Source organism: Petaurus breviceps, unplaced genomic scaffold (genome assembly GCF_028583685.1).
Source record: "Petaurus breviceps papuanus isolate PSGF00001 unplaced genomic scaffold, PetGlider_PUasm1.0 183, whole genome shotgun sequence".
Taxonomy (NCBI): domain Eukaryota; kingdom Metazoa; phylum Chordata; class Mammalia; order Diprotodontia; family Petauridae; genus Petaurus; species Petaurus breviceps.
Window position 1 is genome coordinate 4,491,956 of NW_027185791.1, and position 25,140 is coordinate 4,517,095.

At 37.5% G+C, this 25,140-nt stretch overlaps 1 protein-coding gene across 5 annotated transcripts in view; it reads right to left on the reverse strand.

Moving 5' to 3' along the window:
- SNCAIP (synuclein alpha interacting protein) overlaps positions 1-25,140 on the reverse strand; it is a 239,367-nt gene that overhangs the window by 31,079 nt on the left and 183,148 nt on the right. For 3 of the 5 annotated variants that reach the window (XM_069087822.1, XM_069087821.1, XM_069087819.1), the window contains exons 4-6: positions 17,870-18,732; positions 14,718-14,897; positions 4,967-5,080 (exon numbers count right to left, since the gene is read on the reverse strand). The exons of 1 other annotated variant lie outside the window; for it this stretch is intronic. In XM_069087822.1, the coding sequence (XP_068943923.1) occupies positions 4,967-5,080; positions 14,718-14,897; positions 17,870-18,732 (1,157 nt within the window). The remainder of the gene's footprint in view (positions 1-4,966; positions 5,081-14,717; positions 14,898-17,869; positions 18,733-25,140) is intronic. One more of the 5 variants, XM_069087823.1, reaches the window with a different exon arrangement.

The following is a 25,140-nucleotide window of genomic DNA, read 5'->3' on the forward strand; positions in this document are numbered from 1 at the left end:
TATGTGCCCTGAACAGGTGATTTAGTCTTTCTGGGCCCCAGTTTCCTCATCTTCAAAATGGGGAATGCAGGTTGGACCTGATGACTTCTAAGGCCCCTCCATGCTCTAAATCTATGATCCTATGACTTACCCAGAGTCACACAGCAAGTAAGCATCTGAGGTGGGATTTGAACCCAAGATTTCCGAACTTTAAGCCCAGCAATCTAGCCACTACATCATGATACCATCTATCTATATTTGTGTGAACATATATATATATAAAATGCTACACACACACACACACCAATATACGTATATATAGATACATATACACAAAAAGAATGTCATGCATATATTAAAGAAGAGGTATCTTATACAGACTTTGTCAGCCCACATAAATGCCAGTTCTTCTGTTATTACCCATTAATACCTAACTGTAAAAAACAGGTTTCCCCCTTGTTCCCTGGATAATGGGAATCACACTCAACTGCCATGTGTCAGCTTATGGAACCATGATTTACGATTCCTGAAAAACGAGTCCTTCAAGATTGAAATGCTCATACGTTAACTAAAAGACGATTCTCACTCTGGCTTTATATGTAATATAATCATTCACAGCATTATTGATTTGTGCCTGAAATGTGACCACAAAACAGTACAAAGAAATGTTTGCTTCTTTGTAAGCTACCTAAAAAACATCATGACCCACTTATGAACAAATCCTTCATATCCCTATCACTTCATGTGATTACCAGGAAGGAGTATTGAGTTTTTCCTTTATTGAAATGCTTTCCATTACATCGGCATTGTAGAGTAGGAAAAAAAATAAACCAAGGAGCTGAGATTAAAAACATTTGGTTTGAATCTCAGATCTGATCCTTACTGGACAAGACCATGGCCTAGCTTCTGTGTTCTAGTTTCTTCTTCCATGAAATGGGGGTAATAGTATTTACACTATTTTCCTCAAAAGCTTGTTGTAAGCAAAGTGCTTATAAAGTACTATAGAAACATGAATGATCCTTTTTGATATTAAAGCAAAATGCCAAAAGCAAAAATTGCTTTGTAGTAAAATCATTAATCCTGTGATATACATTTTGTTTAGTTACTGAAGGACATAATAGATAGAAAACTGGACCTGGAGTCAGGAAGACCTGAGTTAAAATCTGGACTTGTACATTTACCAGCTGTGTGATTCTGGGCAAGTCACCTAACTTCCATCTCAGTTTCCTCACCTGTAAAATGGGGATGGCAATACAATGGGGATATGTTTATGGTTGTGAAGATCAAGTGAGATAACATTTGTAAAGGATTTAAGCACAGTGCCTGGCACATAGAAGGCACTGAATAAATGCTTGTTTCATTTCTTCCTTGGAGTAAATATGATTGACAACTAATATTTCTGAGTTAGATTTTGTGGAGTAGTAAGAGTAGAGGATATATCTTTCTATTAAATTTATTAAAATCTTCCTTGAAAGAGCTATCTAGGTTAGTAAATATCATCCTTGAAAAAATTTTAAATTCATAATATCATGAATTTGCAGCAGCCATTAATTTGCCCATTTTCCCAATGAACATTTTAAGGAAGATGCAGGAGATATTTTAACGACAGGAAGATGATGGGGAAACAGAATGCTAAAATCAGGGACTTCAGAGATTATTCAACCAAGATCTCTTATTTTACAGATTAAAATAAAAGGCCAAGAGAGCTGATGTGACTTTCTAAAGATCATGGTTAATAAGTGGCAGAGTAAGGATCCAGGTATCCCGGGTCCTGGTTCATTGTGTTTTTGTACTCTCCCTGCCATGCTGCAAAGACACTATGAGTATGAGGTCTGCATACATTTAAACTGTTTAATGAATAACAGCGTTATTCATCCATCAATAGACTCCATCGACTAAAGTGGCTTTTGTCCCAATTGTTTGGTCAACCAAGCATCTCAAGGGGCACAGACAGCATAAAGTGGAAAAACTGGCAAAGAGTATTATCTACTTCTTCCTTGAGTGCCCTGAGAAGTTTCTGCTTTCTCGTCCCTTTTGACTAGTTCCACTCTGCACAAGCAGGAGATGAAGTAATTGCACCCTCTGGGACATCCTTTGTCAAGAGGAGAATGTGCAGCCATTACCCAGAAGATGACTCAGACCAGTCTACTGCTACCCCATGTTTAAAGACCATGGGGTCTTCAAAGCTAGTTTTTATAATGATACAAATCGGGTCTAGTCTATTCTTTAAGAATGTATACAGAGACTTGCTCTCTCTCTTTTGAATTTTGTTTTGTTTCGTTCCTTCTTTCTCATTCACTCCATTGGTTGTAATTCTCCTTTACACCATGACTAATGTTTAATGTGAAGGTATGTGTAGAACCTATATTTGATTGCATGCCACCATGGGGGGGTGGGGAGAGGGAAGGGGAGAACATTTGGAACTCAAGGGATTGTGGAACTGAATGTTGTAAACTAAGAGTAAACAAATAAATTTAAGAACTTTAAAAAAGAATGTATACAAAGGACAAGAAAAATTAACTAAGAAAGGAATTTTCCCTTTTACTATCTCTTATAGAAGTATTTATTGAAAGAATAAAATCAGAAGGAGTACATTGAAATGCCTGCTTGCTGTAGAAAGAACTTGCCTTGCTGAATCCATTTGAAAATTGCCCAAGAATAGTCTTTATGAAAATATTTTCCTTGTTCTTTCCAATGTCAGCATTTTCACAGGTTACCTGGTACACATGATTTGTTCTTAGGTAGACTGGTGGAACAGAATTCACTAATGGAACAGACCTTATATTTTCCTGTCATATTTTCTTTCATGATAATGACCCTTCCAAAATATTGATGTGGTCTGTTCCAGACTGTAATTTATGGTGTAGAGATCCTTAATGTTCTTGAGTTCAAATGAGATGTTTGTAAAGTGCTTAGCACAATGCTTAGAATATAGTAGGTACTTAATAAATGTTTGTTCCCTTCCTTTTCCTCTGAAATAACAAACTGAAAACTGATAGTCTGAAACAAAGAATAAAACAAAAAAATCTCTTCAACTAGCCTTTTAATTTCAGTATTTTCAAGCCAAAGATGTTTCACCTTTACTCAAATTGTCTCAAAAAACAGTATGGTTTCTTTCCATTGATTCCCAATAGCTCCAAAATAATTAGAAACAACATTTATTATTCACACTGAACATGACCTCCAAAAGGCATATCCATGAGATGAAGAATGCCAAATGCCTCTTTACTTACTGTACTTAACAGCCTCAAAGTAGTTATGGGCTTTCTTCCCTTTTCTCATGTAAGCCTAGCCAAAATCAGTCCAAAGTTGTATATAGTTTTCAGTTAGTATTTATATAGAGAAATCAAGTGGAAAATTGAAACAGTTACCTCTATTATTCACATTAAGAATAAACCACTACCCTGGAAAAGAGCAATATCACATATTCTAGAATATGCTCTAGGATTAGTGATGTACCATTATCACTTTCTCTAGATCATAAGGCATTATGGGTCTAGGGATGGAATGGGCTTTACAGGGGATCTAGCCCAGCTCCCTCCAAGACCCAGAGAAGTTTTATGATTCACTCGACACCACACAGTTAATAAACAGAAGAGGCAGGATTTAAACCCGGATCTTCTGACTTCAAATCCAGCACTTTTACCACAAGGCAGATCCAATGGATATGGAGCTAGACCTGGAATCAGTAAGACCTGAGTTTGAATCATGCCTGCCTCAGAGACTTATCAGCTCTGGGATCCCAGGCATCTCACTTCATCTTTCTCAGCCTCATTCACTTCATCTGTAAAATGAGGATAATCATATCACCCACAGGACAGATGAAGATCCAGTGAGAACATACAAAGCACTTTGCTTAAAGTACTAAGTAATGCTAGCTATTACTAACAATTGTGATGATAACAACTATCATCATCGTCATCATCGTCATCATCATCATCATCATCATCATCATCATCATCATCGTCATCGTCATCGTCATCCCAAATCACCTTTGTCATCTCAGTCTATCACTTTACTTCTACAGATTGATGTAAATTAGCTCACTTGGTTACTCTCCACCCCTGGTGGGGCTACCAGAAACTTTTAGTTCTTCCTCTTGTTTATTTCTTTCTTTTATTAACTCATTAAATTTGCTCACTGAACCAGTGAAGTCTGCAAGGTAATGTAAACAAAAAACAAAATTTAAAAAAGCTCTCCATGGTATTTATTTTTACATAAAATTGGATATTTTTCTTGACCTTTGTGGATTACAGCAAATAAACACCACAAACCATTGTGGTAAAACAAAATAAACTCAGCAGAAAGAACCATCAGTGAACCAGAAAGAATCTCCAATGGAAAATAATGAGGTGGCACCCTTAAATTTCAGTATAATGACTTTTTTCCAGTTCAAATACATATAAATATGTATATACATACATTCTATCTATCTATATTTAATATGAGATTTTTATGCTCAGAAATGATAATCTATTTTACTCAACACCACCATGTATTCCTATGGGGTATGGTCATGATGTCAGAAAAGATAGGATTTCACATAAAAAGCATACTTTATTTCTTTTTTGCCATAAACACATATGCTTGAATCTATTCAAATCAATTGTTGCTTTGTGGAGATTACAATATGGATCCTTAGCATGCTATAGTTCCATTTTTCCCTGGCTGGCTTAAACTTACTGCTCTCAAAGAAAAGTAATTAGTTTTATCACTAGACTCAGAATGGTAATATGGGCAATAGATCTGCTATTGATTTCATAACTCCCCCGGAAAAAAAAAAAAAACTCATGTCACTCATGGTGTTAAATAGACATATGCTTTCTTATCTGCAGAAAAGCAAGTTTTCATTATAGTTAGACCGATACATTTCACATTTAATAAGATACGCCATAAGAAAATAGACATACATTTTGAGTGAAAAATGTTTTTTTAAAGGTTTATTACTTGAAATAAAAAAGGACGATAACTTATAATACCAGCCTACCTGACCATAGCAGCCTGCATAGTGAATGAGACTTGGGAAATCCTTTGAACAACTTAGTTCTGCAATAGCCTCAGTTTCGCTCACCATCCATCGTACACACTCGAGTTGGCCATTCTAAATGGTGAAAAAGGAAGATTAGAAATTAATGTGGTTTTTAATCTGAAAAACTTTTCAGAAATGGTAAACTTAGTTCTGGAAGAAATCATTTGTGCACAATGGCTTTTGCATGTGACCTAGTTTATTTACAAGACTATTAAGCTTGCCTCATGGTCTTGGTCATATTTTATAGCATTCAGAGCCAGAAAAGGCATTAAAGAACAGACAGTTCAACCCTCTCGTTTTATAGATTAGTGAACTGAGGCCAGAGAGGCAAAGAGACTTGGCTAAAAATCACTCATGTAGTAAGTGGCAGAGTCAGGATTTATACTGAGGTCCTCTGATGCCAAAGCCAGGTTTCTTGCCACTGCAACACGGGTGCAGGTAGGAATGTGAATGGGGCTCCCCTAGGATCTCTTGCTCCAATGTTTATCTTAATCTTTCTTTAATTTGTTTTTTTTTAGTTGGCTGCACAATTTCCACTGAAATAATATTCCCTCAAACACTTAAAAATGCATGAGCTATTTCTATCATAGATCAGCTGTAGCTATAACATAGTTATAGCACAGAAATAAAATATTTCATTATTATCTTCCTTGACAAATATATTTCATTAAGTAACTATTTTATGATTCAAGAGTTACCAAAGGACTTTCAACCTACATTGTTATTAAGTATTTAAGAATTCTTTAGAATAGCAAGTGTTATTATGAAAAGAAGATAATAGAGAACAAAGTTGAAATGTGTATAGGGGATATAATATATGTATATATACATATGTACATATGTACAGTATGTAATATATACATAGACACAGAAATATTTAATGTATACACAAAATATGCATGTATGTATAAACAAAAATATAAAGCATGTATATTTGTATATGTGTGCATATATGTATACACACACACACCAGTACACACATACTATCTCTCCTCCCACCCCAATCTCTCTTTTCAGCGTATAGATACATTGATTTTAAAATGTTAAAAAAAAATAGTGATATTAAGGGCTCTGAAACAACAAATCATAAAAGAGATCTTTCAGTCTTTTAGTTAGGGGTTGTTCATAAATGAGGAAACGGCATTTTCTAACAATCTCAATGTTTATGCTCCCCTCAATAATTATGTAATTCAAAGTTTATATTCACCTCAAAGTTTATACTTACTTTAATAATTATTTATCTCAAAGTTTATATCTACTTTAATAATTACTTGATGAATTTGACCAGGGAAATACATTACTGTGTTTTACATGTTAGTGGAATCTGTAAGTCACTAAGGGTCCTTTTTTACAAGGACCAGATTCAATCCTGAAGACTTTTCAGTGATAACATTCTTTAGTTTAAGGTGGCTTAGGTGGCACAGTGGATAGAGTGTTGGGCTTGAAGTCAGGAAGACTTATCCTGAGCTCAAATCTGACCTCAGACACTAGCTGTGTGACCCTGGGCAAGTCCCTTAATCCTGCTTGCTGCAGTTTCCTCACCTGTAAAATGAGTTGGAGAAGAAAATGGCAAACCACTCCAGTATCTTTGCCAAGAAAGCCCCCAGTGGGGTCACAAAGAGTCAGTCATGACTGAATAATAAAGTTCTTTAGCTTCAGAATGGTTGCTAAATGGCAGCTACACTAGCTATGACTCAGAATGTCTATTTTTAAATCTTTTAAGGTAAGCATTTATAAGGAGTCTACTATGTAGCAAATACCGTACTAAGTGCTGAAGATACAAATAAGAAAAAGAAAGACAGTTCTTGTCCCCAGAGAGCTTACCATTAAATGGAGTTTGGAGGAAACAATACACAAAAGGAAGTGAAAAAAGGAGATGCATGCCACAGAGGGTACCTGGCAAAGAGGTATGATGAAGAAGACAGCAGAGCCCCAAACGAGTGGGTATGTGATGGCATATGAAGAGATGGCTGGCATTGTGAGCCCTTTGTGGAGGAAGGCAGAAGGAAAAGATTTCTGCTCTGCCTTCCAGGCCTCCAATCAGAGGGGCAGAAGCAACTGAGAGTACTGCTGAGGTGTGTGGCAATCTCTGAAGCAGTCTCCACGATGAGTTTCCTGGTGATAAATTTATTCTGAGTGGGGGTATGATGAAGATGATAGTGGAGTTGAAACCAAGCACAGCAGCCGGTGGCAAATGCGTGAATGGTATCGTGTATATTTGCTATTGTATTCATTGTTACATATATTTGCTGAGACTGCTTGTACTGTTCAGTGATAATGCTTATTTTGATATGATGTGTAATTCCAGATGTCAAGTTTAGGGCCCCCGATTTTGAATGGGACCACAAAACTCCTAACCCCAGGTAAGAATGTAACTTGGTACCTCTCTGAGACAGAGTAAAACATGCTGAAGCTTTGGCTTTGTCAGGATCCATGTACAGAAGAGGGATTGAGTAAGCTTTAAAGGAATAGTGTTGGTTTTTACCATTTTTACCCTAAAAGAGAAATATCTTAAAAAATAAAGCAGGGGGTGATCAAGGACACTGGGCACATGATGACACTTGAGTTTGACTCGATGGTGTGAGCAGGAGGATACAGAGAAGTGGCAGCTATGGTCAACGTTTGAGCCCCAGACAGAACTCTAACACTGCACCAGTCACTTCTCTCTCCCAGCCCCAAGGCAGAAGGAATAGTCTAAAGTCATCTCTAGAGGAGATTGATTTTTCAAGCCATCCCACAGAGAGATGATAAGAGTGGGTGATGGGGTTGCCTCTCATACTCTCTACTTGCCTCTGTTGCATTCTCCAACATAAAATTACACGGGAAAACACAGACCTGACACAGGGGGCCTCTACTGTCTCCTCCAGAAGTTCTATTGGCAAAACCATATGGAACTGAATGCAGAGGAGAAGGCAAAGAAATGCCAGGCAACAATTCAATTTTAATTTAAACAAAATTAAATTTTAATTAATCCAGACTACTGCAGGTTATTTGCAGCTCTGCCTGGCTGATATCTCACGAAATCACTTGAATAACATAAACTATTGGCTGGCTTTGTCATTTGTACACTTGTGTTGACTAGATACCCAGTATATATAGTCTCTCCTTTGTAACAGGTTGAACTAATTTCCGGAACATAGCAGATCCAGCTGTGTTCTTTTACACCTTCTCCTCTTCTACCCCCATTACCTGTTTTTCTGTGCATGCACTTGTTGTTAATATTACAGTTTAAAAAAGATGTACTTTATTGTGATAATGATATATCACATGCATAGCATGTTTTTATGCTTCCTAAATGCTTCTCACATTCATTATCTCATTTGAGCCTGGCAAAAAAAAAAGCAAAAAGTACCAAATTTATATAGAGGCTTAAGATATATAAAGAGCTATTTTTGTCACAACCAGGTGAACTAGAAAGGTCTGGTTTTATAGTCCCTATTGAATAGATAAGGAAACTGTGAAAGAGGTTAAATGATGTGCCCCAGAGGCACACAGTAAGTTAGTGATAACTACTAGAAGTAAATATAGGAGTCTGTTTTCACCACATCTCCTTTTCCCGACTAATGAATGGGATGGATGGATGAAAGAATGAATGAATGCATAAGTAGCACTACTAAGATTTTTAAAAGCAGATACTCAACCTGATTTTCATTCTGCCTAACTCTATCCAGCATACATCTAATGTTAAACTTCTTTTTTTTTTTAATTTTAAGCAATCGGGGTTAAGTAACTTGCTCAAGGTTACACGGCTTGTTATTTCTGGGTGTGGTGCTGAGTGTCTGAGCCCAGGATTTGATCTCCAGGTCATTCTAACACTGGAGCCGGTGCTCTTACTTGCTGAGCCACCTGGCCACCCCTTAATGTTAAACTTCTTGTGGACTGTGAAGCAGATTTCACTTCCTTGATAATTCCAATAACTGGTTTGGCATTTGCAACAAGAGGCCCTCAGTAACGACAAATTGCACAAGCCTAGATTAGGTCCTTCTTGCTTTGGCAAGAGAATTATCATCTGCTGCCTTCCTATATCTTTCTCAAGTTCTTTGTCATTCAGTGTCCTAATTAATTCTATTTCCTTTCAGCTACCTCAGATCTTCTGAGTAGCTTCTAAATCCTTTGTGCAAAGTTTGTGTGACTTTCCCATCAGAGCCTTGCTAATTATGTGAAAAAAAAACACACCATCTGGAAACCAAGGTTAAAACAAGGTCCTAAATGAGAAGAATCTGGCAAAGGACCTAATTGAGTATTTAAAAGATATCAAAGTCCACCCTTTGATGAATGAGTATCTTTTAAAGAGTATTCATTTGGTTGAGCTTGATCAAGAGTAATGAGTTTCCTAGAGTTGTTGGCAGTAGGTCTGAAAGACTTAAGGCCATGTAATTCCAGAAATAATAAACGAACTTAAGAACTATTCCATTTATCAAGTCATTTTTACTTAGAAAAAAAAATTCCCCCTTCCAATTTATCAAGACTTTGGAAACACACAGTATTTACATGGTGATTACAATGGAAAATCAAGAAAATGTTCTAGAAAATGTCAAAGAAAAAGCCTAAAATTTTGATTTATATTAGTTACAATGATGTAAATTTAACTTTATGTATGTGACTGTTTCACACTAGTCACTAAGGCCCATATTTTCAACAATAATATATTTCCAGTAATGCCAATAATTCCTCATGGTTGCAAATCACATAATGATGTCCAAAGAATCAAGAGAAAAATGGATAGAAGCAGAATGCAGAGAAGTAGTTTGCAGCATTTTATAAATGACAACTTACTTCTCAGAAGTAATGACAATATCAAGGAAATATGTAATTGAAAGAGGAGATAGGGCAGATAAGTTATGGGAATGAGGGATAACTTATGAGCACCCTGAGTCTTGCGCTGCTATTAACAAATGATTAAAGGACCTAGAGAAAGGTACACAAAATAACAAATAAAACACCTTGATTTGGAGAGGTTTTGTGTCTCTGTTCAATAATGGAAGTGCTTCCTTACTAAAAGTATGTGTCAATGTCAGTCAGTCAATAAACATTTATTAAGCATCTATGATGTGCCCACCACTAGGTTTAAGTGCTGGATAGATAAAGAAAGACAAAAGACAGTCCTGGCTTTTGAGGAGCTCACAATGAAAAGGAATGAAGGAATGAGTAACACATTCATAAATCCTCAAGGGGTAATTTATGGAAGGACTGAGGTGAGATGGATGGGTTGTAACATATATTGGTAGAAGAAACACCACCACCATTAGTCAGTCAGTTATTTATTAAGCACCTACTTATGTGCTAATAGCACAGAATCCAGAGACAGGGACATCAGTCTCATATCCCAAACATTCAGATGTAGTTTAAGAAAATTTACTCCAAGTTACAATTTGTAACAGAAGCTAATTTCATTTTAGTCGTAATACAAAAATAAAAATCTTGATTATTTTTTTCTTAGCAATGAACTAACATTGGACATTATACAAATTTCTAAAATGCTAGAGGGGCATGAAATAAGACAGCCAAAATGGAATTGGATTGATAACCCACAGAGGAAAGGCCTGCTCATAACCTAAGAAGTCACATATTAATAACACGTTAACATATTAATTCCACAGAAAAAGAATCTACTCATAACTCACCAGGGGCTTACTCCTACTTAATCATGCAGACAAGCCAGGTCCCTTATGAAGCACCTATTCATCCATTTGGCCTGAAAATTTATGGGGACAGAACCATGGCTGTAGCCTCCATCCTCCTAAATTATTTCACTCTCCCTCATTTGCCTCCCATCTCTGCTCTACAGTAAGCAGCAATAACCCATGTTTCTATCATGTTTTCAGGTTTACACAACACCTTCCTCACAATAATGTCAATGTGGCAGAAAGGGTAGGGAGCAGCTCCATTAGATGACTAAATTGAAGGTTGGAGAATTGAAGAAAAAGAGATCCTTCTTAGGTAAAAGTTCTCAGTTTCTGCTTAGGGGTGTAACCTTGCCCAAAGTGATCATAGCCTCATAGATTTTAGAATAATAAATAATAATAAAGTACTTCACAGAAACTTTCCTCTGGCACTTGCTAACTGAGTGTTCTTCAGCTCTTAATGCTGAAGGAACATATAAAATGTTCCTTTCCGCCCTAAAATTGTGTTCAAGTGACAGTAAGATCACTGAATCAATTCCCTATTTTTCACATGGAGTGACTGAGTGAGTCTCAGAAAAGGGGAGTAATTTGCTCATGATCATCCAGTCACTCATTGACAGTGGTTTTGTAAAAAGCATCATGGTATAGAGCAGGGCTTCTTAAACTTTTTCCACTCAAAACCCCTCTTAGCACGTCTTAAACTGTGGGTCCCAAGGGCGAGACCCCCAGTTTAAGAAGTGCTTGAAGTACATGGACACAGAAGATCAAGTGTGAATTCTTCTACTACCTGGGCAACCTTTTGCAAGTCTATTGACCTCTGAAGCTCTATTTTTCTGTAAGGATAATGGAGAAAAACATATGATTATTCATCTGATATATGCTATTTTGTATCTGCATCTTCCAGGAAAAGCTAAGCGACTGTCATTCTGCAACTTTACACCTGCGAGAAGAATTTCACTTGTTCATTGACTTTCAGGAATGAAGAAAATCCATTCTTTAATAGAGGCACAAAAGCACTCAAAATCAAGGTTTTTGGGGGAACACATTGGAGCAGGGGAAATAAAATCATGTAAATTGGAATCGAGTTTGCATGTTAACTTTCCTTTCCCTTATGAATAAAATAAATAGATCAGATTTCACTTATAGGGGCCTCACTTGTAATCAAAGCAAAAACATTTCTCATGCATTCTTAGGAGTTCTATATGAACTCAGAGAAAAGCAGACCTTCTGCTGAAGAGAAAAAAATGGCCCCTCTGATGTTTTTAAATAATTTTTTTAACCAAAAAAAGACAGCCGTACCTCAATTTAAAGAAATACAATATATGAAAATCCAGATTTGCCAACAATATCCTGGAGAGAGACACAGAGAAACATGACAAAGGGAGAGGCAAAGGGAGAGAGAGAAAGGGAAAGGGAGAAGGGGGGGAGAGAGAGAGGAAGGAGGAGGGGCAGGGGAGAGGGAGGGGGAGAGGGAGGGAGGGAGAGAGAGGGGGGGGGAAACAGAGAGACAGGGACAGAGAGACAGAGAGAGAGAAAGGGAGGGAGAGAAGAGAGAGAAAGAGCATGCAAGTGAGCTAGAAAGTTAGTGTGTAAGTCTAACTCACTCCTTGTGAGTAGGGATTACTTTGTTCTTTATACCTGTATCCCCAAACACCTAGTACAGTACCTGGCAGATAGCAAGCACTTAAGGAATGTTTTTCATTGACTGAATGTGTGTGTGTGTGTGTGTGTGTGTGCTTTTCTTTTTACAGAAATACTCATGATTTGTGGGTTGATATGGATCCTCCCTCATCAGATTTCAACCTCTTCTTGTCCCTTTAATAACTGATGTTTGTAAGGTTTTAATGGCCAAAATAAAATTCATCACTTGGTGACCAGTCTATATTGCTTAACTAGGTTATCCTGAGGACAACATACATACAGTCCATTGCTATGCGTGTACCATTAAAATACCTCCCAGCATTGTAGACACAGCCACAGCCTGTCTCAACTCCTCTGGCAGAGCCTTCCAGAATCCAGAGCTATATTTATACAAGATGGTAGAACAGTACTTTGAGGGGATGAACTGCTTTCTTAAGGATTCATAATAGAATTTGTTAAAAAAGCAGACTCCCTGGAAACTTTAAGTAAGATTATTTTTAAAAAATTCAATTTACAAACTGGTGTCATAGTGTAGGATATGCTTCTGCTTTCAGAGGGGATGAGGCTGATGGATCTTTTGAATTTGGGAGTTCTGAGTTACAGTGGGCTAGGTCTATCAGGTGTCTGCACTAAGTTTGGTATTAAAAAAGTGAGCCCTCAGGAATGGTGGGAGTAGGGGGACAGCAACAGATTGCCTAAGGAAGAATGAATCAGCCAAGTTCAGTAAAGGAGTAGGTTAAAGCTCTTTTAGCTGGAGTTGGACCTGGATGGTGAGTAGACCTAGCACTTCCAACCTGAGCAAGATAAGTCCAGGTCCCTCTTTTTTCCTTTTTTCCTTCCTTCCTTCCTTCTTCCTTCCTTCCTTCCTATTTGTTTCTTCCTTCCTTCCTTCTTTTGTCTCTCCTTCCTATTCCTGTCTCTTTTTTTAAAGTTGATTGATGTATTATCTCATGTATCAAATCAATCTATATCTATTAGAGCATAGATTTATTTATTTATTGTATTTTATTGTTCTGTACTGATGGCTGTTTAATTATGTGATAGCTTTTCATATTATGAATCCTTCCCTAGCTTTTTTCAAGTCTCAAACAAAACCCCACCTTCTGATTCCTTTTCTGATCCCTCTTCATCCTGGTGCCTTCCAAAACTATCCCCAGTTTCTCCTGTATATATCTTGTTCGTACATACATAGCTGTTTGCATGTTGTCGCCCCCATTAGGTTCTGAGCTCCTTGAGAGCAGAGATTTTTCACCTTTCTTTGGATCTCCATTGTTTAGCATGGTGTCTAACACATAGTAGGCACTTAATAAATATTGAATGACTGACTGATTGAAGGGTTAACCTTCCTGTAACTGAGGCACGATAGTGCTGTTTTCTTGAAGCAAATTCTGCTGAAGTTTTAACTTCTTCCCTAATGAAGTTAATTTGTGTAGCTGTTGACAAAGTGCATGCTGTGCTCTGTGAGAGCTCTGTCCTAATACTCTTCACAGTTCTTGATACTCAAGACATTTCAACTTCAGACGTGGTCCATTAAGAGGTCATTTGATTCTCTGAAGCACTTGAATGCTATCATGTCATAAAAAGATACTTTAAAAATCATTCATTTTGTTAGTTACACCCACATTAGGAATAAAACAGTGTTCCATATAGATGCCGAAATATAAAGATCTAAATGGAGGCAGCTATGAATAAAAAGCAAACTAGACCAGATCATTTCCCTTTCTACCGGTTAAATGATATGACATTGGACCTCAGACAAAAAAAAATCCACAAAAATAGTTCAGGTTCTAATATTGTGTAAATATTATCACACTGGTCCAAATCTAGGTCACATCCCCAAATGAGATTTCTTTAGAAAAGAGAAAAAATAATGTACAGGCATTCACTCAGGGAAAAATAGTTAAATAACGTGCCCACATTAAATGAGTTCCTGTGAAAGGGGTTTTGTTTTGTTTCACATTATTATATTCAATTCAAAGAGACACTTTATCCATTTTTTGTCATCAAACTTTTCTATCTTTAGAAAAAGCATAAGTCTTAAATCTGAGTGAAATGTTAATGTGGAATTATTGGCTAAATGCAAGCTTTCTATAATTTGTGTTTATAAAAAAAAAATAGCACATTCAGAAAAATAAGGCACGTTTGTTCATTGCTTTTTGATCCCTCATCATTCGGTGAAGGTGACATTGGATTCTTGGACACTGGGCACAAGCTTTGTCAGGTTCCTACCTTGAACCCTGGAAAAGCTTCAAATAAGTTTGGTCTTTGGTGATAGATTGTGCCTGCTGCCCAAGGAAGTGTCTAGCTGAATAGGGAGGTGCTCATCACAGTGATTGGCCACCAAACCTTGAATATTCCTGGAAACTTTGGAATTCTTCAAACAAAAACCCGATTTCTATCAACATTAGTTATGAGCAAGTCCAGAGCTCTTGGTACAGACATACCTTTATTGCTAGGCCAGCAGGTGTTAGCTTGTCATTGTTTCTCTCATTTAGGCAGTCTTCTCCCATCAAAGAAGTAAGGTGCTGCAAACATTCTGCATGTCCCTGGGAAGCTGCAATATGCAACAGATTGTTGCCACTTTCATCATGGATTTTATCCAGGTTGTCTGCAGCTAGGTGTGGCTATGAAAATAGAAAAGGCAGGACAATTATTCAAATGATCAAAATGAGAAATTGATCCCCTAAGGAATGTTATGTAAAGTGAGTAGTAGCAGAGAGGCTGTGTTCTTGTCATGACTATGTGTGTTCTACAACCTTGCCCACAAGTTGTGATTAGTTCCATTTAATCCATCAAATACTTTCTTTGTGTCATGGATCTCTTTGCAGTCTGATGAAACCTATGACCCCTTTCCAGAATTTGTTTTTTTTTCCCTAAGTCATTTGAAGAAATGTTAAATTTCAGTTATAGGTATATGAAAATAAAGATGCAATTATTTGCCCCATCCAAGATCACAGACCCCCTGCAATCTATTTACAGATTTGCTGGGGTTAAGAACCCCTGTTTTATACTTTTTGTGGTGGAAGAGAATTGGGGATTGAGTGTATGCCCATCAATTGGGGAATGGTCAAACAAATTGTAGCATGTGTTTATAAAGGAATATTATTATGCTATAAGAAATTTAAGTAGGGTGATAGCAAAAAAATCTGGACTTATATGAACTGATGCAAAGTGAAATGAGCAGAAACCAGGAGAACATTGTGTACAGTAACTGCAATACTGTATAATGATCAACTGTGAATGACTTAGCTATTCTCAGCAATACAACAATCCAAGACAATTTCAAAGGACTCATGATGAAAAATGATATTCACCTCCAGAGAAAGCACCAATGGAGTCTGAATGCAGATTGAAGCATACTATTTTCACTTTCTGTATTTTTTCATGTTTTTTTTTCTTTGGGTATGTGTATCTTTTCACAACATGACTAATATGGTATTATGTTTTTCACAATTATACATGTATAAAGTAGATCAAATTGCTTACCATCTCAGGGAGGATGGAGATAAAGGAGGGAGAGAGAAAATCTGGACTCAAAAATTTTTTAAAATGAGTGTCAAAAATTGTCTTTACACATACCTTGGGGAAAATAAAATATTATTCTATTTAAAAATAACCCCTGCTTTGGAACATGAAGGCCTAAGACAGCCACGGTCATGGCCATCCATACTCTTCACAATGCTTTTTGGTACAGACATACTTTTACTGCTAGACCGAGAAGCGTCCATTTGTCCCTGTTGCAGTTATTCAAGCAGTCTGTCCTCGTGTCTCTTCAGCTATGTGTGAATACGTTCCACATACCTTGATTTATCATAGCTATCAGGGATAGGAGAAGAGGAACTGATACATGAGGTAAAGAGGGTCTTCCATTTGTGAGACATGGAGAAGGGGAAAAAGAGAGTGGGAGAGAGACACAAAGGGAATAAAGGAAAAAGAGAGTAAGTCTTTAGGGGTGGAAGCCCATATTTTATTTACTCAATTACATAATAATATATAATACTCATATAACACCTTGTTGTTTTTAAAATCCTTTGCCATGTTATCTCATATTATCCTCACAACAATCCTGTGAAGTAAATGGGGCCGGTATTATTATTCTCATTTCATAGACGAGAAAGCTAAAACACAAAGAAGTTGGACGATTTGTCCAGTCTCACGGAACCAATAAATAGCAGAACTGTCAGGTCTATCGTTCCCTAATCCAATGGCATTTCTACTACTCGATACATTTTCTCTTAAATATCCCCATATAATTATATGCATACAATTGTATTTTTATATAAACCATATGCAAAAATATAATCTTTGATTATGGATAAAACTCATCTTACTGAGAGTGACACTAAAAGTTTGTTAAGTAGAAACACATTATCAGGTTGTATAATGAAGGGTTTAAATGTGATTTCTATACCATATTATTATTATTATTTTAATTTTTAAATTTTTAAAAGCAATCGGGGTTAAGTAACTTGCTCAAGGTTACATGGCCAGTTATTTCTGGGTGTGGTGCTGAGTATCTGAGCCCGGATTTGATCCAGGTCATCCTGACGCTGGAGCTGGTGCTCTTACTCACTGTGCTACCTGGCCACCCCTCTATACCATATTATTAATACCAGTTTACAAACTGTGCTTGTTTCAAGTTTAACCCTATTCTGGAAGCCAGTATAAAATATGGCATTTGGATATGGGGTTATTTAATTTTAAATGTTTTTGACCACAAGGTTGCCTTAAATCTAGTTATTTTGGGAGTATTTTCCCTAAGTTTTTAGTAACAAAATGGGAACTAAAGCAAAATTTCATTTAAGTCCAACTATAATCAAGCTTTGGGAGGGGAGAGGGACAGAACTTGAACTTCTGTTCAAGAATGTTTACTGAAGAAATTGGTTCAGCATTGGGGACCTGTGGCCTTGAGGTCACATGTGGCCCTCTAGGCCCTCAAGTGCAACCCTGAAGTCAGCCAAGGCACCACAGCTGAGGACTCAGAGGGTCACATGTGACCTCAAGGCCACAGGCTGTCCACCCCTGGAACACTTTGGAATACTTTTCTCTAGTGGGTCTGTCATCAGAAGGAGTCGATATCAACCACAGATAAATAAGTGAATTGCTCACATTTTGAAAGGCAGAGATTGAAGATTCAGCCTTGTGAAATTACTGTTGTTATTTTCAGAAAAAAATCATTTTGCTTGAATTCAGTTGAATATCTAAATTAAATAAACTGGACACAGGATTTCTTTTTCCTTGTCTTCACCTAAAACCACTTATTTTGAAAACTGAAAAACCAAGGCCTCTGAAATAAAGCTGCAAGATCAAAAAACAAAAATCAAAATGATATGCTTGCTAACTTTGGTGCTAATGAACTTACCTCACTAAATACAGTTTCTAATGTATTTATGTATGTTAAAAAGGAGATGACAGGGTGGCTAGGTGGTGCAGTGAATGGAGCATGGGCCCTGGAGTCAGGAGGACCTGAGTTCAAATCCAGCCTCAGACATTTAACACACACACACAAAACTAGCCGTGTGACCTTGGGCAAGTCACTTAATCCCAATTGCCCTCCAAAAAGCAAAGCAAAACAAAAGGATATGACAGCACTCACCAAGAGAGATATTTGTCCTTCTTTAACGATGTTCAAGATGCTTTTAATTTTTTTCATATCCTCATTCCTTTCTTCTGGGCTTCCTGAATTCCAGTTCCCGTGACTATTCTGCTCATCTAGTTTGGGCTCTGGGGCTGAAGACTGCAGGTGTAAAGTCCTAAGCTGGCTACTGGGCATGATGTTTTCAACTTTCAGCATGCTGGGGTCAGCAAATGCCTTGTTAAGGAAGCCTTTGCCCTGGGTTTCAGGTTCGTGGACTGAGTTGCATGTAACCAGAGATGGGGAAAGCTCTGAATCATCAGTAGAATGCTTGTGCTGATCATGAACAAGAGATTGAGCTTTTTTCAAATGAGAGGTTTTTACTGGGGACAAGACACAAAAGGGTGTCATGCCAGCTGTCAAGCTCTCAGCATTTCCTGTGGAGCTGTTCTTGCCAGAGAGGCCATTGACCGTTGAACATATCCCCAAAATCCTTTTTTCTGTAGCTGCCTTGTTAAAAGAAGCAAGCTGCTGACTTGATTTAATGTAGGGCACATCCAGAATCTCATCCATATCAAGGTCATAATGCTCCAGCTCTCCCAACAAAACACTGGGCTCGAGGCTTTTACTTTTAAGGGTCTCTCCATCTCCAGGGCACAAATCTTCAGTTGGAGCTGGTTGATCAAAAGCTCCACCTTTCTGGAAGTCCCCCTTTTCATTCTTTTGGTCATCACTTTCATTGCTCTCAAGGGTCTCTGGATGGTGTTTCAAGGGGGAAACTCTCTTCACAGGGCGGAACTTACTGTATACATCTGCAATTCCTGTTGGTTTTTGTGCATTTGCAATAAGAGTTGAGACTCCACAGTTCCAATTAGAACCAGAAACTAAAATATTAAAGGAAGGTTATTAGAAGGAACACAAATTTCTGGCTTCTGTCACATTGGTACCCTAAATATATATTCACCAACATATATCCCATTAAAATTAAGCCAATATTAAGTACTCATGGGAGAATACTTCTCAGAGACCATCTTACACACACACACACACACACACACACACACACACACACACACACACACCAATCATGGGCCCAATCACTAAAAGAGAAAAAGTGGAGAGGGATTTTGTGAATAGAGAGATTTTGAGAATAGGTTAGTTGGTTATCTATTTTGGAAGGTTGTATTAAATAATTTTACACTATTTACTGTACACTCACACTGGGCAGAGGACTATTATTCTAAGTATTGGAAGAAGTAGCATACATGATAGAATTAGAAGATTTGGACTATTGTGGTACTGAAATATATAATCTAATTTGGGAAAATGGTACACCCTAAAGAGAAAAAAATATTTAGTAAGTAATATATAACCAATAATGTCATACAGCAAAAAGTGCAGTGGACTTGGACTCAGAAGACCTAGGTTCAAGTCCCATTTCTGACACTTCGTTGACCTAGTTGTCACTCTATTTTTCTGGACCTCACTTGCCTCTTGTGGAAAGTTTGGAGGCGGCAGAATTAGCAGGTTTCCCACCCAGAGACACAGTCTAAGGTTCCTTCCAGTTGTACATCCAAGATCGTGTATGTGAGTTGGCAAAAACCAGTTTGAGTAATCTAGCTCCACCACCATTATGCATGTACACTAGGGCTCAGCTGCATTGGACACTGGGGATTCCTCCCTCTTCATCCACTTGGCTTGCTGTAGCATAGGGTTAAGTTTCCCAGGTCCCTGCTCCTCATCCCTTATTCCTTCTCAAGTAGCTCAGAAAATACCCTGATTTCAGTGGTCGAAACTGCTCCTCTGTCTTTCCGCACGCATGACAGAAGTCTCCTATTAGCACTGTGCCAGCCCTTTGTCTAGAACTTTATATAAGTTTGTATCCTGAGTGGCTCGCAGCCTGAAAATGGAGTGCTCAGCATTTTCAATATGAATCACTGATCTGTCCATGGAGGTGGGATTAATGGGGAGGGAGCTCCCCTGATGCTGTTCTCTGTTGGCATTCCCTCTCATGGTTGCCATCCTTGTGTGACAGCATCTCTCTTTTGGAACAGTTCCCTCCTCTTTTGCCCTGCACTAGAGGTTTTGAGTTAGCAGACCAGTCAAGTGGAACAAGGGGTGGAATTAATGGAGATGGGACTACCAGGGCATGAATGATTTAGTGAGAGAAAAGCATAAGAAGTGAAGTTTTGATAGTTACCGCTACTTGGCTATATTAAACTCAGCTAGACAAAGAGCTAACAACTTTCCCAGAGACATGGCTACTCATCCATCATGTAAGTGCCCAAACAAGAGAGAACATGGCAAGCTCTTTAGGCTTGCCCTCATAGGAGCTAGGTAACTATCAGTCTCTTGGAGGGAAGAACTGGAAGATAAAATCATGACGAGAAAGGCAGGTTGTGAGTTCTGGCTGAGCTAGTTTTGTATGTTGTTTCCAAACCTGGCTAAGGTAAAGGTTTTCTCAGAGTTAATAATTCAATAAATGAACTTTCATGGTCCATTCCGAACATGTGATTCTATGTAATCTTGGGCTAGTGTTCCAAAACTTAGAGCAAAAAAGTGTGAAGAGAAAAGGGACAGTTCTGAGGGGGCTCCTAAAGACAGATAACTTCAATTTATGGGTGCTTATTGTTGTGCAAATTCTCATGCATTTTCTAAGATAGTAAGTGTAGATTGGGTGACTCTTGGATACTTTTCTAATCTATTAAAAAGACGAAGCCAAATTCTGAAGCCAGGACAAAGGATGTGAATTAGTTCAGTGCTTGCCACATAGTCATTTAATAAATATTCATTAATTGATTGTAGGAATGGTTTAGAGGAGGCTTGGACTATGGTTCTAGGAGGGAAAAATCATAAAGGAAAATATTCATAGTATAGTATTATCCTGCCCATTGGGCCTCCTCAATTTTGCTGACTGGTCGCTGTTATCATTATGCCTTTATATAAAATTAATGAGAACTTCTTTCTTTTATTTCAGGATTTTAATTGCTATTTAAGTTATTTTATTTAAGTTATTCCAAATGACAAACATCAACAAACATGAACATTTCCATATAAAAAAGATTAGAAAAAATGGATTGCTTTTGAAACTGAAATTCTAGTATGAAGAACTTATTTTTAAAGAGTATACACTAATTTTAATACATAAGTGCCAAGGCTCTTCTGCTTGTCTGAAGCTCCCTCTGAGTTTCCTTCTATTCTCTTCTGTACAGTTTTTTTATTTGCTTCATTGACACACTTTTTTCTTTTTTGGGGGCATCACTTCCTAGTATTCCTTTTCCTCCTCACAAAATTCTTCCATCCAACACATGAGAGAAAGATAAAATAAATTCACACATTGGCTATGTCTCAAAATGTATGTCTCATTCTAAATTGATAGTCCATTACCTCTTCATCAAGAGGTTGGAAGCATGCTAGTTAATAATTTATTTTCTGTAGTCATGATTGATCATTGTATTGATCAAAATTCATAAGTCTTCTGATTTTTCTCTGTACTTTTTCACTTAGTGATCTTGGGTTCAATTATCATCACTATGCAGATGATTCCCCAAATATAGAGAGAACTAAGTCTCTCTGATGAGCTACATTCACACATCTCCAAATGCCTTTTGTAGATCTCAAAGTCTATGTCCTATATACATCTTTAAGTCAATTATGTCCAAAACAAAACTCAGCAACTTTCCTGTCAAACCATTCCTTCCCAAACTTCCCTATTACTATTGACAGTACCATAATCTTCCCTGTCACCCAAGCTTGAAACCTCAGGGTCATTCTCAACTCTTCACTCTCACTCCACATTTTAATTCATGCCAAATCTTATCATTTCTACCATTACAACATCTCTCACATACATTGCCTTCCCTCCATTCATACAATGACATTCCTAATTTAGACCCTCATTATCTCTCAACTAAAATGGTATAATTGCTTTTTGACTGAACTCCTGCCTCCAATATCTCCCCATTGCAATATATCCTCCATTCTACCTCCAAGATGATGATGATGTTTCTAAAGTTAGATTTGATCATGTCATTTGCTGCTCAGTGAGGTCTGGTAGGTCCTTATTGCCTTCCTAAATCCAAGATAAATCTTCTGGCATATAAAGTCCTTTCGAACATGGCCCCTTCTTACATTTCTGGTCTTCTTCTACATTATTCCCCTCCATGAACTGTATGATTCAACTATGTTGACCAACTTGCAACTCCTCTAACGATACACTCCATCTCTCATTGGATGCCATCTCCAGTCATCTTGATCTCTATCTGTCCACTGAATCCAGATGGCTCCAGAGGAGAAAGTGAGGCTGGTGACTTTGCACTGTCCTCCCTCACTTAAATCCAATTCACTTGCAAGTCATGGCATCATCTTCCTGATGTCATGGTCCTCTTCAAGAATGAAGGACAAGCAATGACCTTCTCTCATCTCTGGGTCTTTGTATTGCCTGTCCTTCATGCCTGGAATGCTCTGCTTCTTGACCTCTACCTGTTAGTTTCTCTGGTTTCCTTCAAGACTCAGCACAAATTCCATCTTCTACAGGAGACCATTTTTGTCCCCCCCCCAGCTACATACCTTCTCTTTTTAGATTAATTTTATTTACTTTGTATATATAGAACTAGCAGAACTCCTGAAAATCAGACTATGAACAAGTAGAACCAAATAATCATTTTTGTAACGTCTCCTGACCTCATCTTAGCTATTTAATCATCCTAATTCTTGCCTCCAGTGCTACTATTTCAGTTACAATTTCACTTTTTACCTCATTTCATTTCTTTCCAAGTCACATTTGAAGATGTGTTTCTAGATGTTGTGGAGTTACTTTTTTTTTCTAGGTTTACTTCTTGGATAGAGTATTTTTAAAAATTGTTCCTAATTTCATTCCCTTGCCCACAATCATGCTCAAGTCTTCTTCCATACTTTAAAAAAACCTCACTAAATCCTTTCCCACCTCAAACTATTGTCCTATGGCTCTCTTCCCTTTCTCCATCAAAATCCTAGGAAGACCTTTCCCCCTATAATTGTTGCTTCTACTTACTTTACTCTTTCACTTCTGGACATTCTGCAATTTTAAAACAAAATTCTTGAGAGAAAAAATTTTCAAGAATCAGAAGGAAAATTATGAAACAAAGGAAAGAGGACCTAATAGGACCACACCTCAAACTCTACTACAAAGTAGTAATTATATTAACTGCTCATAATAGGACAATGCCAATAAAATACATATTAGAATACTCCCTAAATTTATGTACAGATTTGATGCCATAACAATTAAACTATAAATCAAGTCAAAAAGTATTTATTAAGGCCCATTGCTTTATCAAACTTAAAAAATAGTAACATTCATTTGAAGGAACATATAAATAAAAATCTCAAGGGAAATAATTACAAAAAGTGGAAAGGAAAGGATCTTAGCAGCACCAGACCTCTAATTACACTTCAAAACAGTAGTCATCAAAACCTTTGTAGTACTTTAAAAAATTGATGAGATAGTGTATACTGATTCAATGAATAGAAAGCTAGACTAGGAGCCAGGAAAACCTTGTTGCAATTTCTACCTCTGGAACATGCTAGCTATGTGATCCTGGGCAAGTCACTTAACCTCTCAATGCTTGCTCTTTAAGCAACTCTAAGATTTTAAATCGCAGAGAAGATGCCAATCTGCATTGGTAGAGGGGACTTCCTCATCTAGGAGTTTCCTATAAAACTAGATCTTATAAAGATCTTGTCCCTATCTTTATCCTCATTCCCCACCCCCCCCAAAAAAAAAACAAAAACGTGATCAGTGTAATAAATAAGGTACACAAGACCCAGAAGTTATTAAAGATAGCAGCATATTTTTCTATAAGTCCAAGGATGCCAATTATACTGGGGTAAAATATGGTAGGAAAGCTGGAAAACAATATCTCATACTATGTACCACAACTAATGCAAAATGAATACAATATCTACATACAAAATTTTATATCATAAACAAATTTGAAGAGCATGGAAAGAGATAAATTTCACAAATGTGGATAGGGAAAGAATTCTCAAGTGATAGAGAAGATCACAGGTGATAAAGCTGAAGTATTTCTGTATAAATAAAATCAGTGCAGTTAGAATTAGAATAGAAATGGTTAACAGCTAATGGGAAAAAACATTGCAGGAATTTCTCCAATAAAGGGTTTATATCTAAAATATATAGGTGATTGATACAAATATAGAACAAGAGCCATTCCCCTGATAGAATATGAACAGATAGTTCTCAAGGGAAGAAATGTAAGCTATCAACAATCCTATGAAAAAAATGCCTCAAATCACTAATTATAAGAGCAATGCAAATTAAGACAACTTTGAGGGTGCCCTTCCCACCAAACACTTTGACAAAGATGACAAAAAGTAAAAATGATGGTTGCTGGAAGGGTTATAGGAGGACAGGCTCATCAATGTACTGTGAATTGATCCAGCCAATCTGGAGAACAATTTGGAGCTATGTACTCTAAAGTCAACCAGTGACTCTGCTATTAGATTATTACCTCAAAAGGGAAATGACTTATGTGTAGAAAAGTATTTACAGCAGCACTTCTTCTTGTATCAAAGACTTGGGAACTAAGGGAATGTTTATCAACTGGAGAATGCCTTAAGAAAGTATGACATACAAATGAAATGAAATTATCTTGCATTTTTAGGAATGACAAAATGGGACAGATTCAGAGAAATTTGGTTGGAATTATATGACCTCATGCAAAAAAGCAAGTGAGAGCTATGTGATAGTAATGGCAATTAAAGATTTCCCTGTATTGGCTTGGTTTTCAAATTGATTGTGTTAAAACCCAGAGTTTGTTAATCCCACCTGTGGGATGGGCTTGTTGATGTGAAAAGAAAGTCCTGTACTGGGAGGAGCTGGTGATGTAGATTTGGAGAGACACTAGGGAGAGGCGGAAGATTCTTTTTGTAAGCAGCACCTCGTGGAGAGGGGGAGAGACTAAGAGGATTGCTGGTGGCCGCTTTGAATTGCCCTGGACTTTTGAGACCTGCCCCCTGAGCTGCCAAGGACTGAGGAGACATGGCTGTTTTGCTGGTACTTTGTCTGTCTGTTTTGATGTTATTTTGCCAGATTTGTCCACTGGTGAAAGACTGTCCTTTTGTTGAAGAAGTCCTGGAACCTGGCTGTTCGCTAAGAAGGCCTGCGACTGTCCTGCAGACAGAGAGTGAATACTGTCCACTGGTGAGGGACAGTGCTGTTGTTGCAGGGGTCTGGGAGCCTTTCTGTTGGTGCAGAAGCCCTGAAGAAGGATTTTCTTGTTGTATGTTTA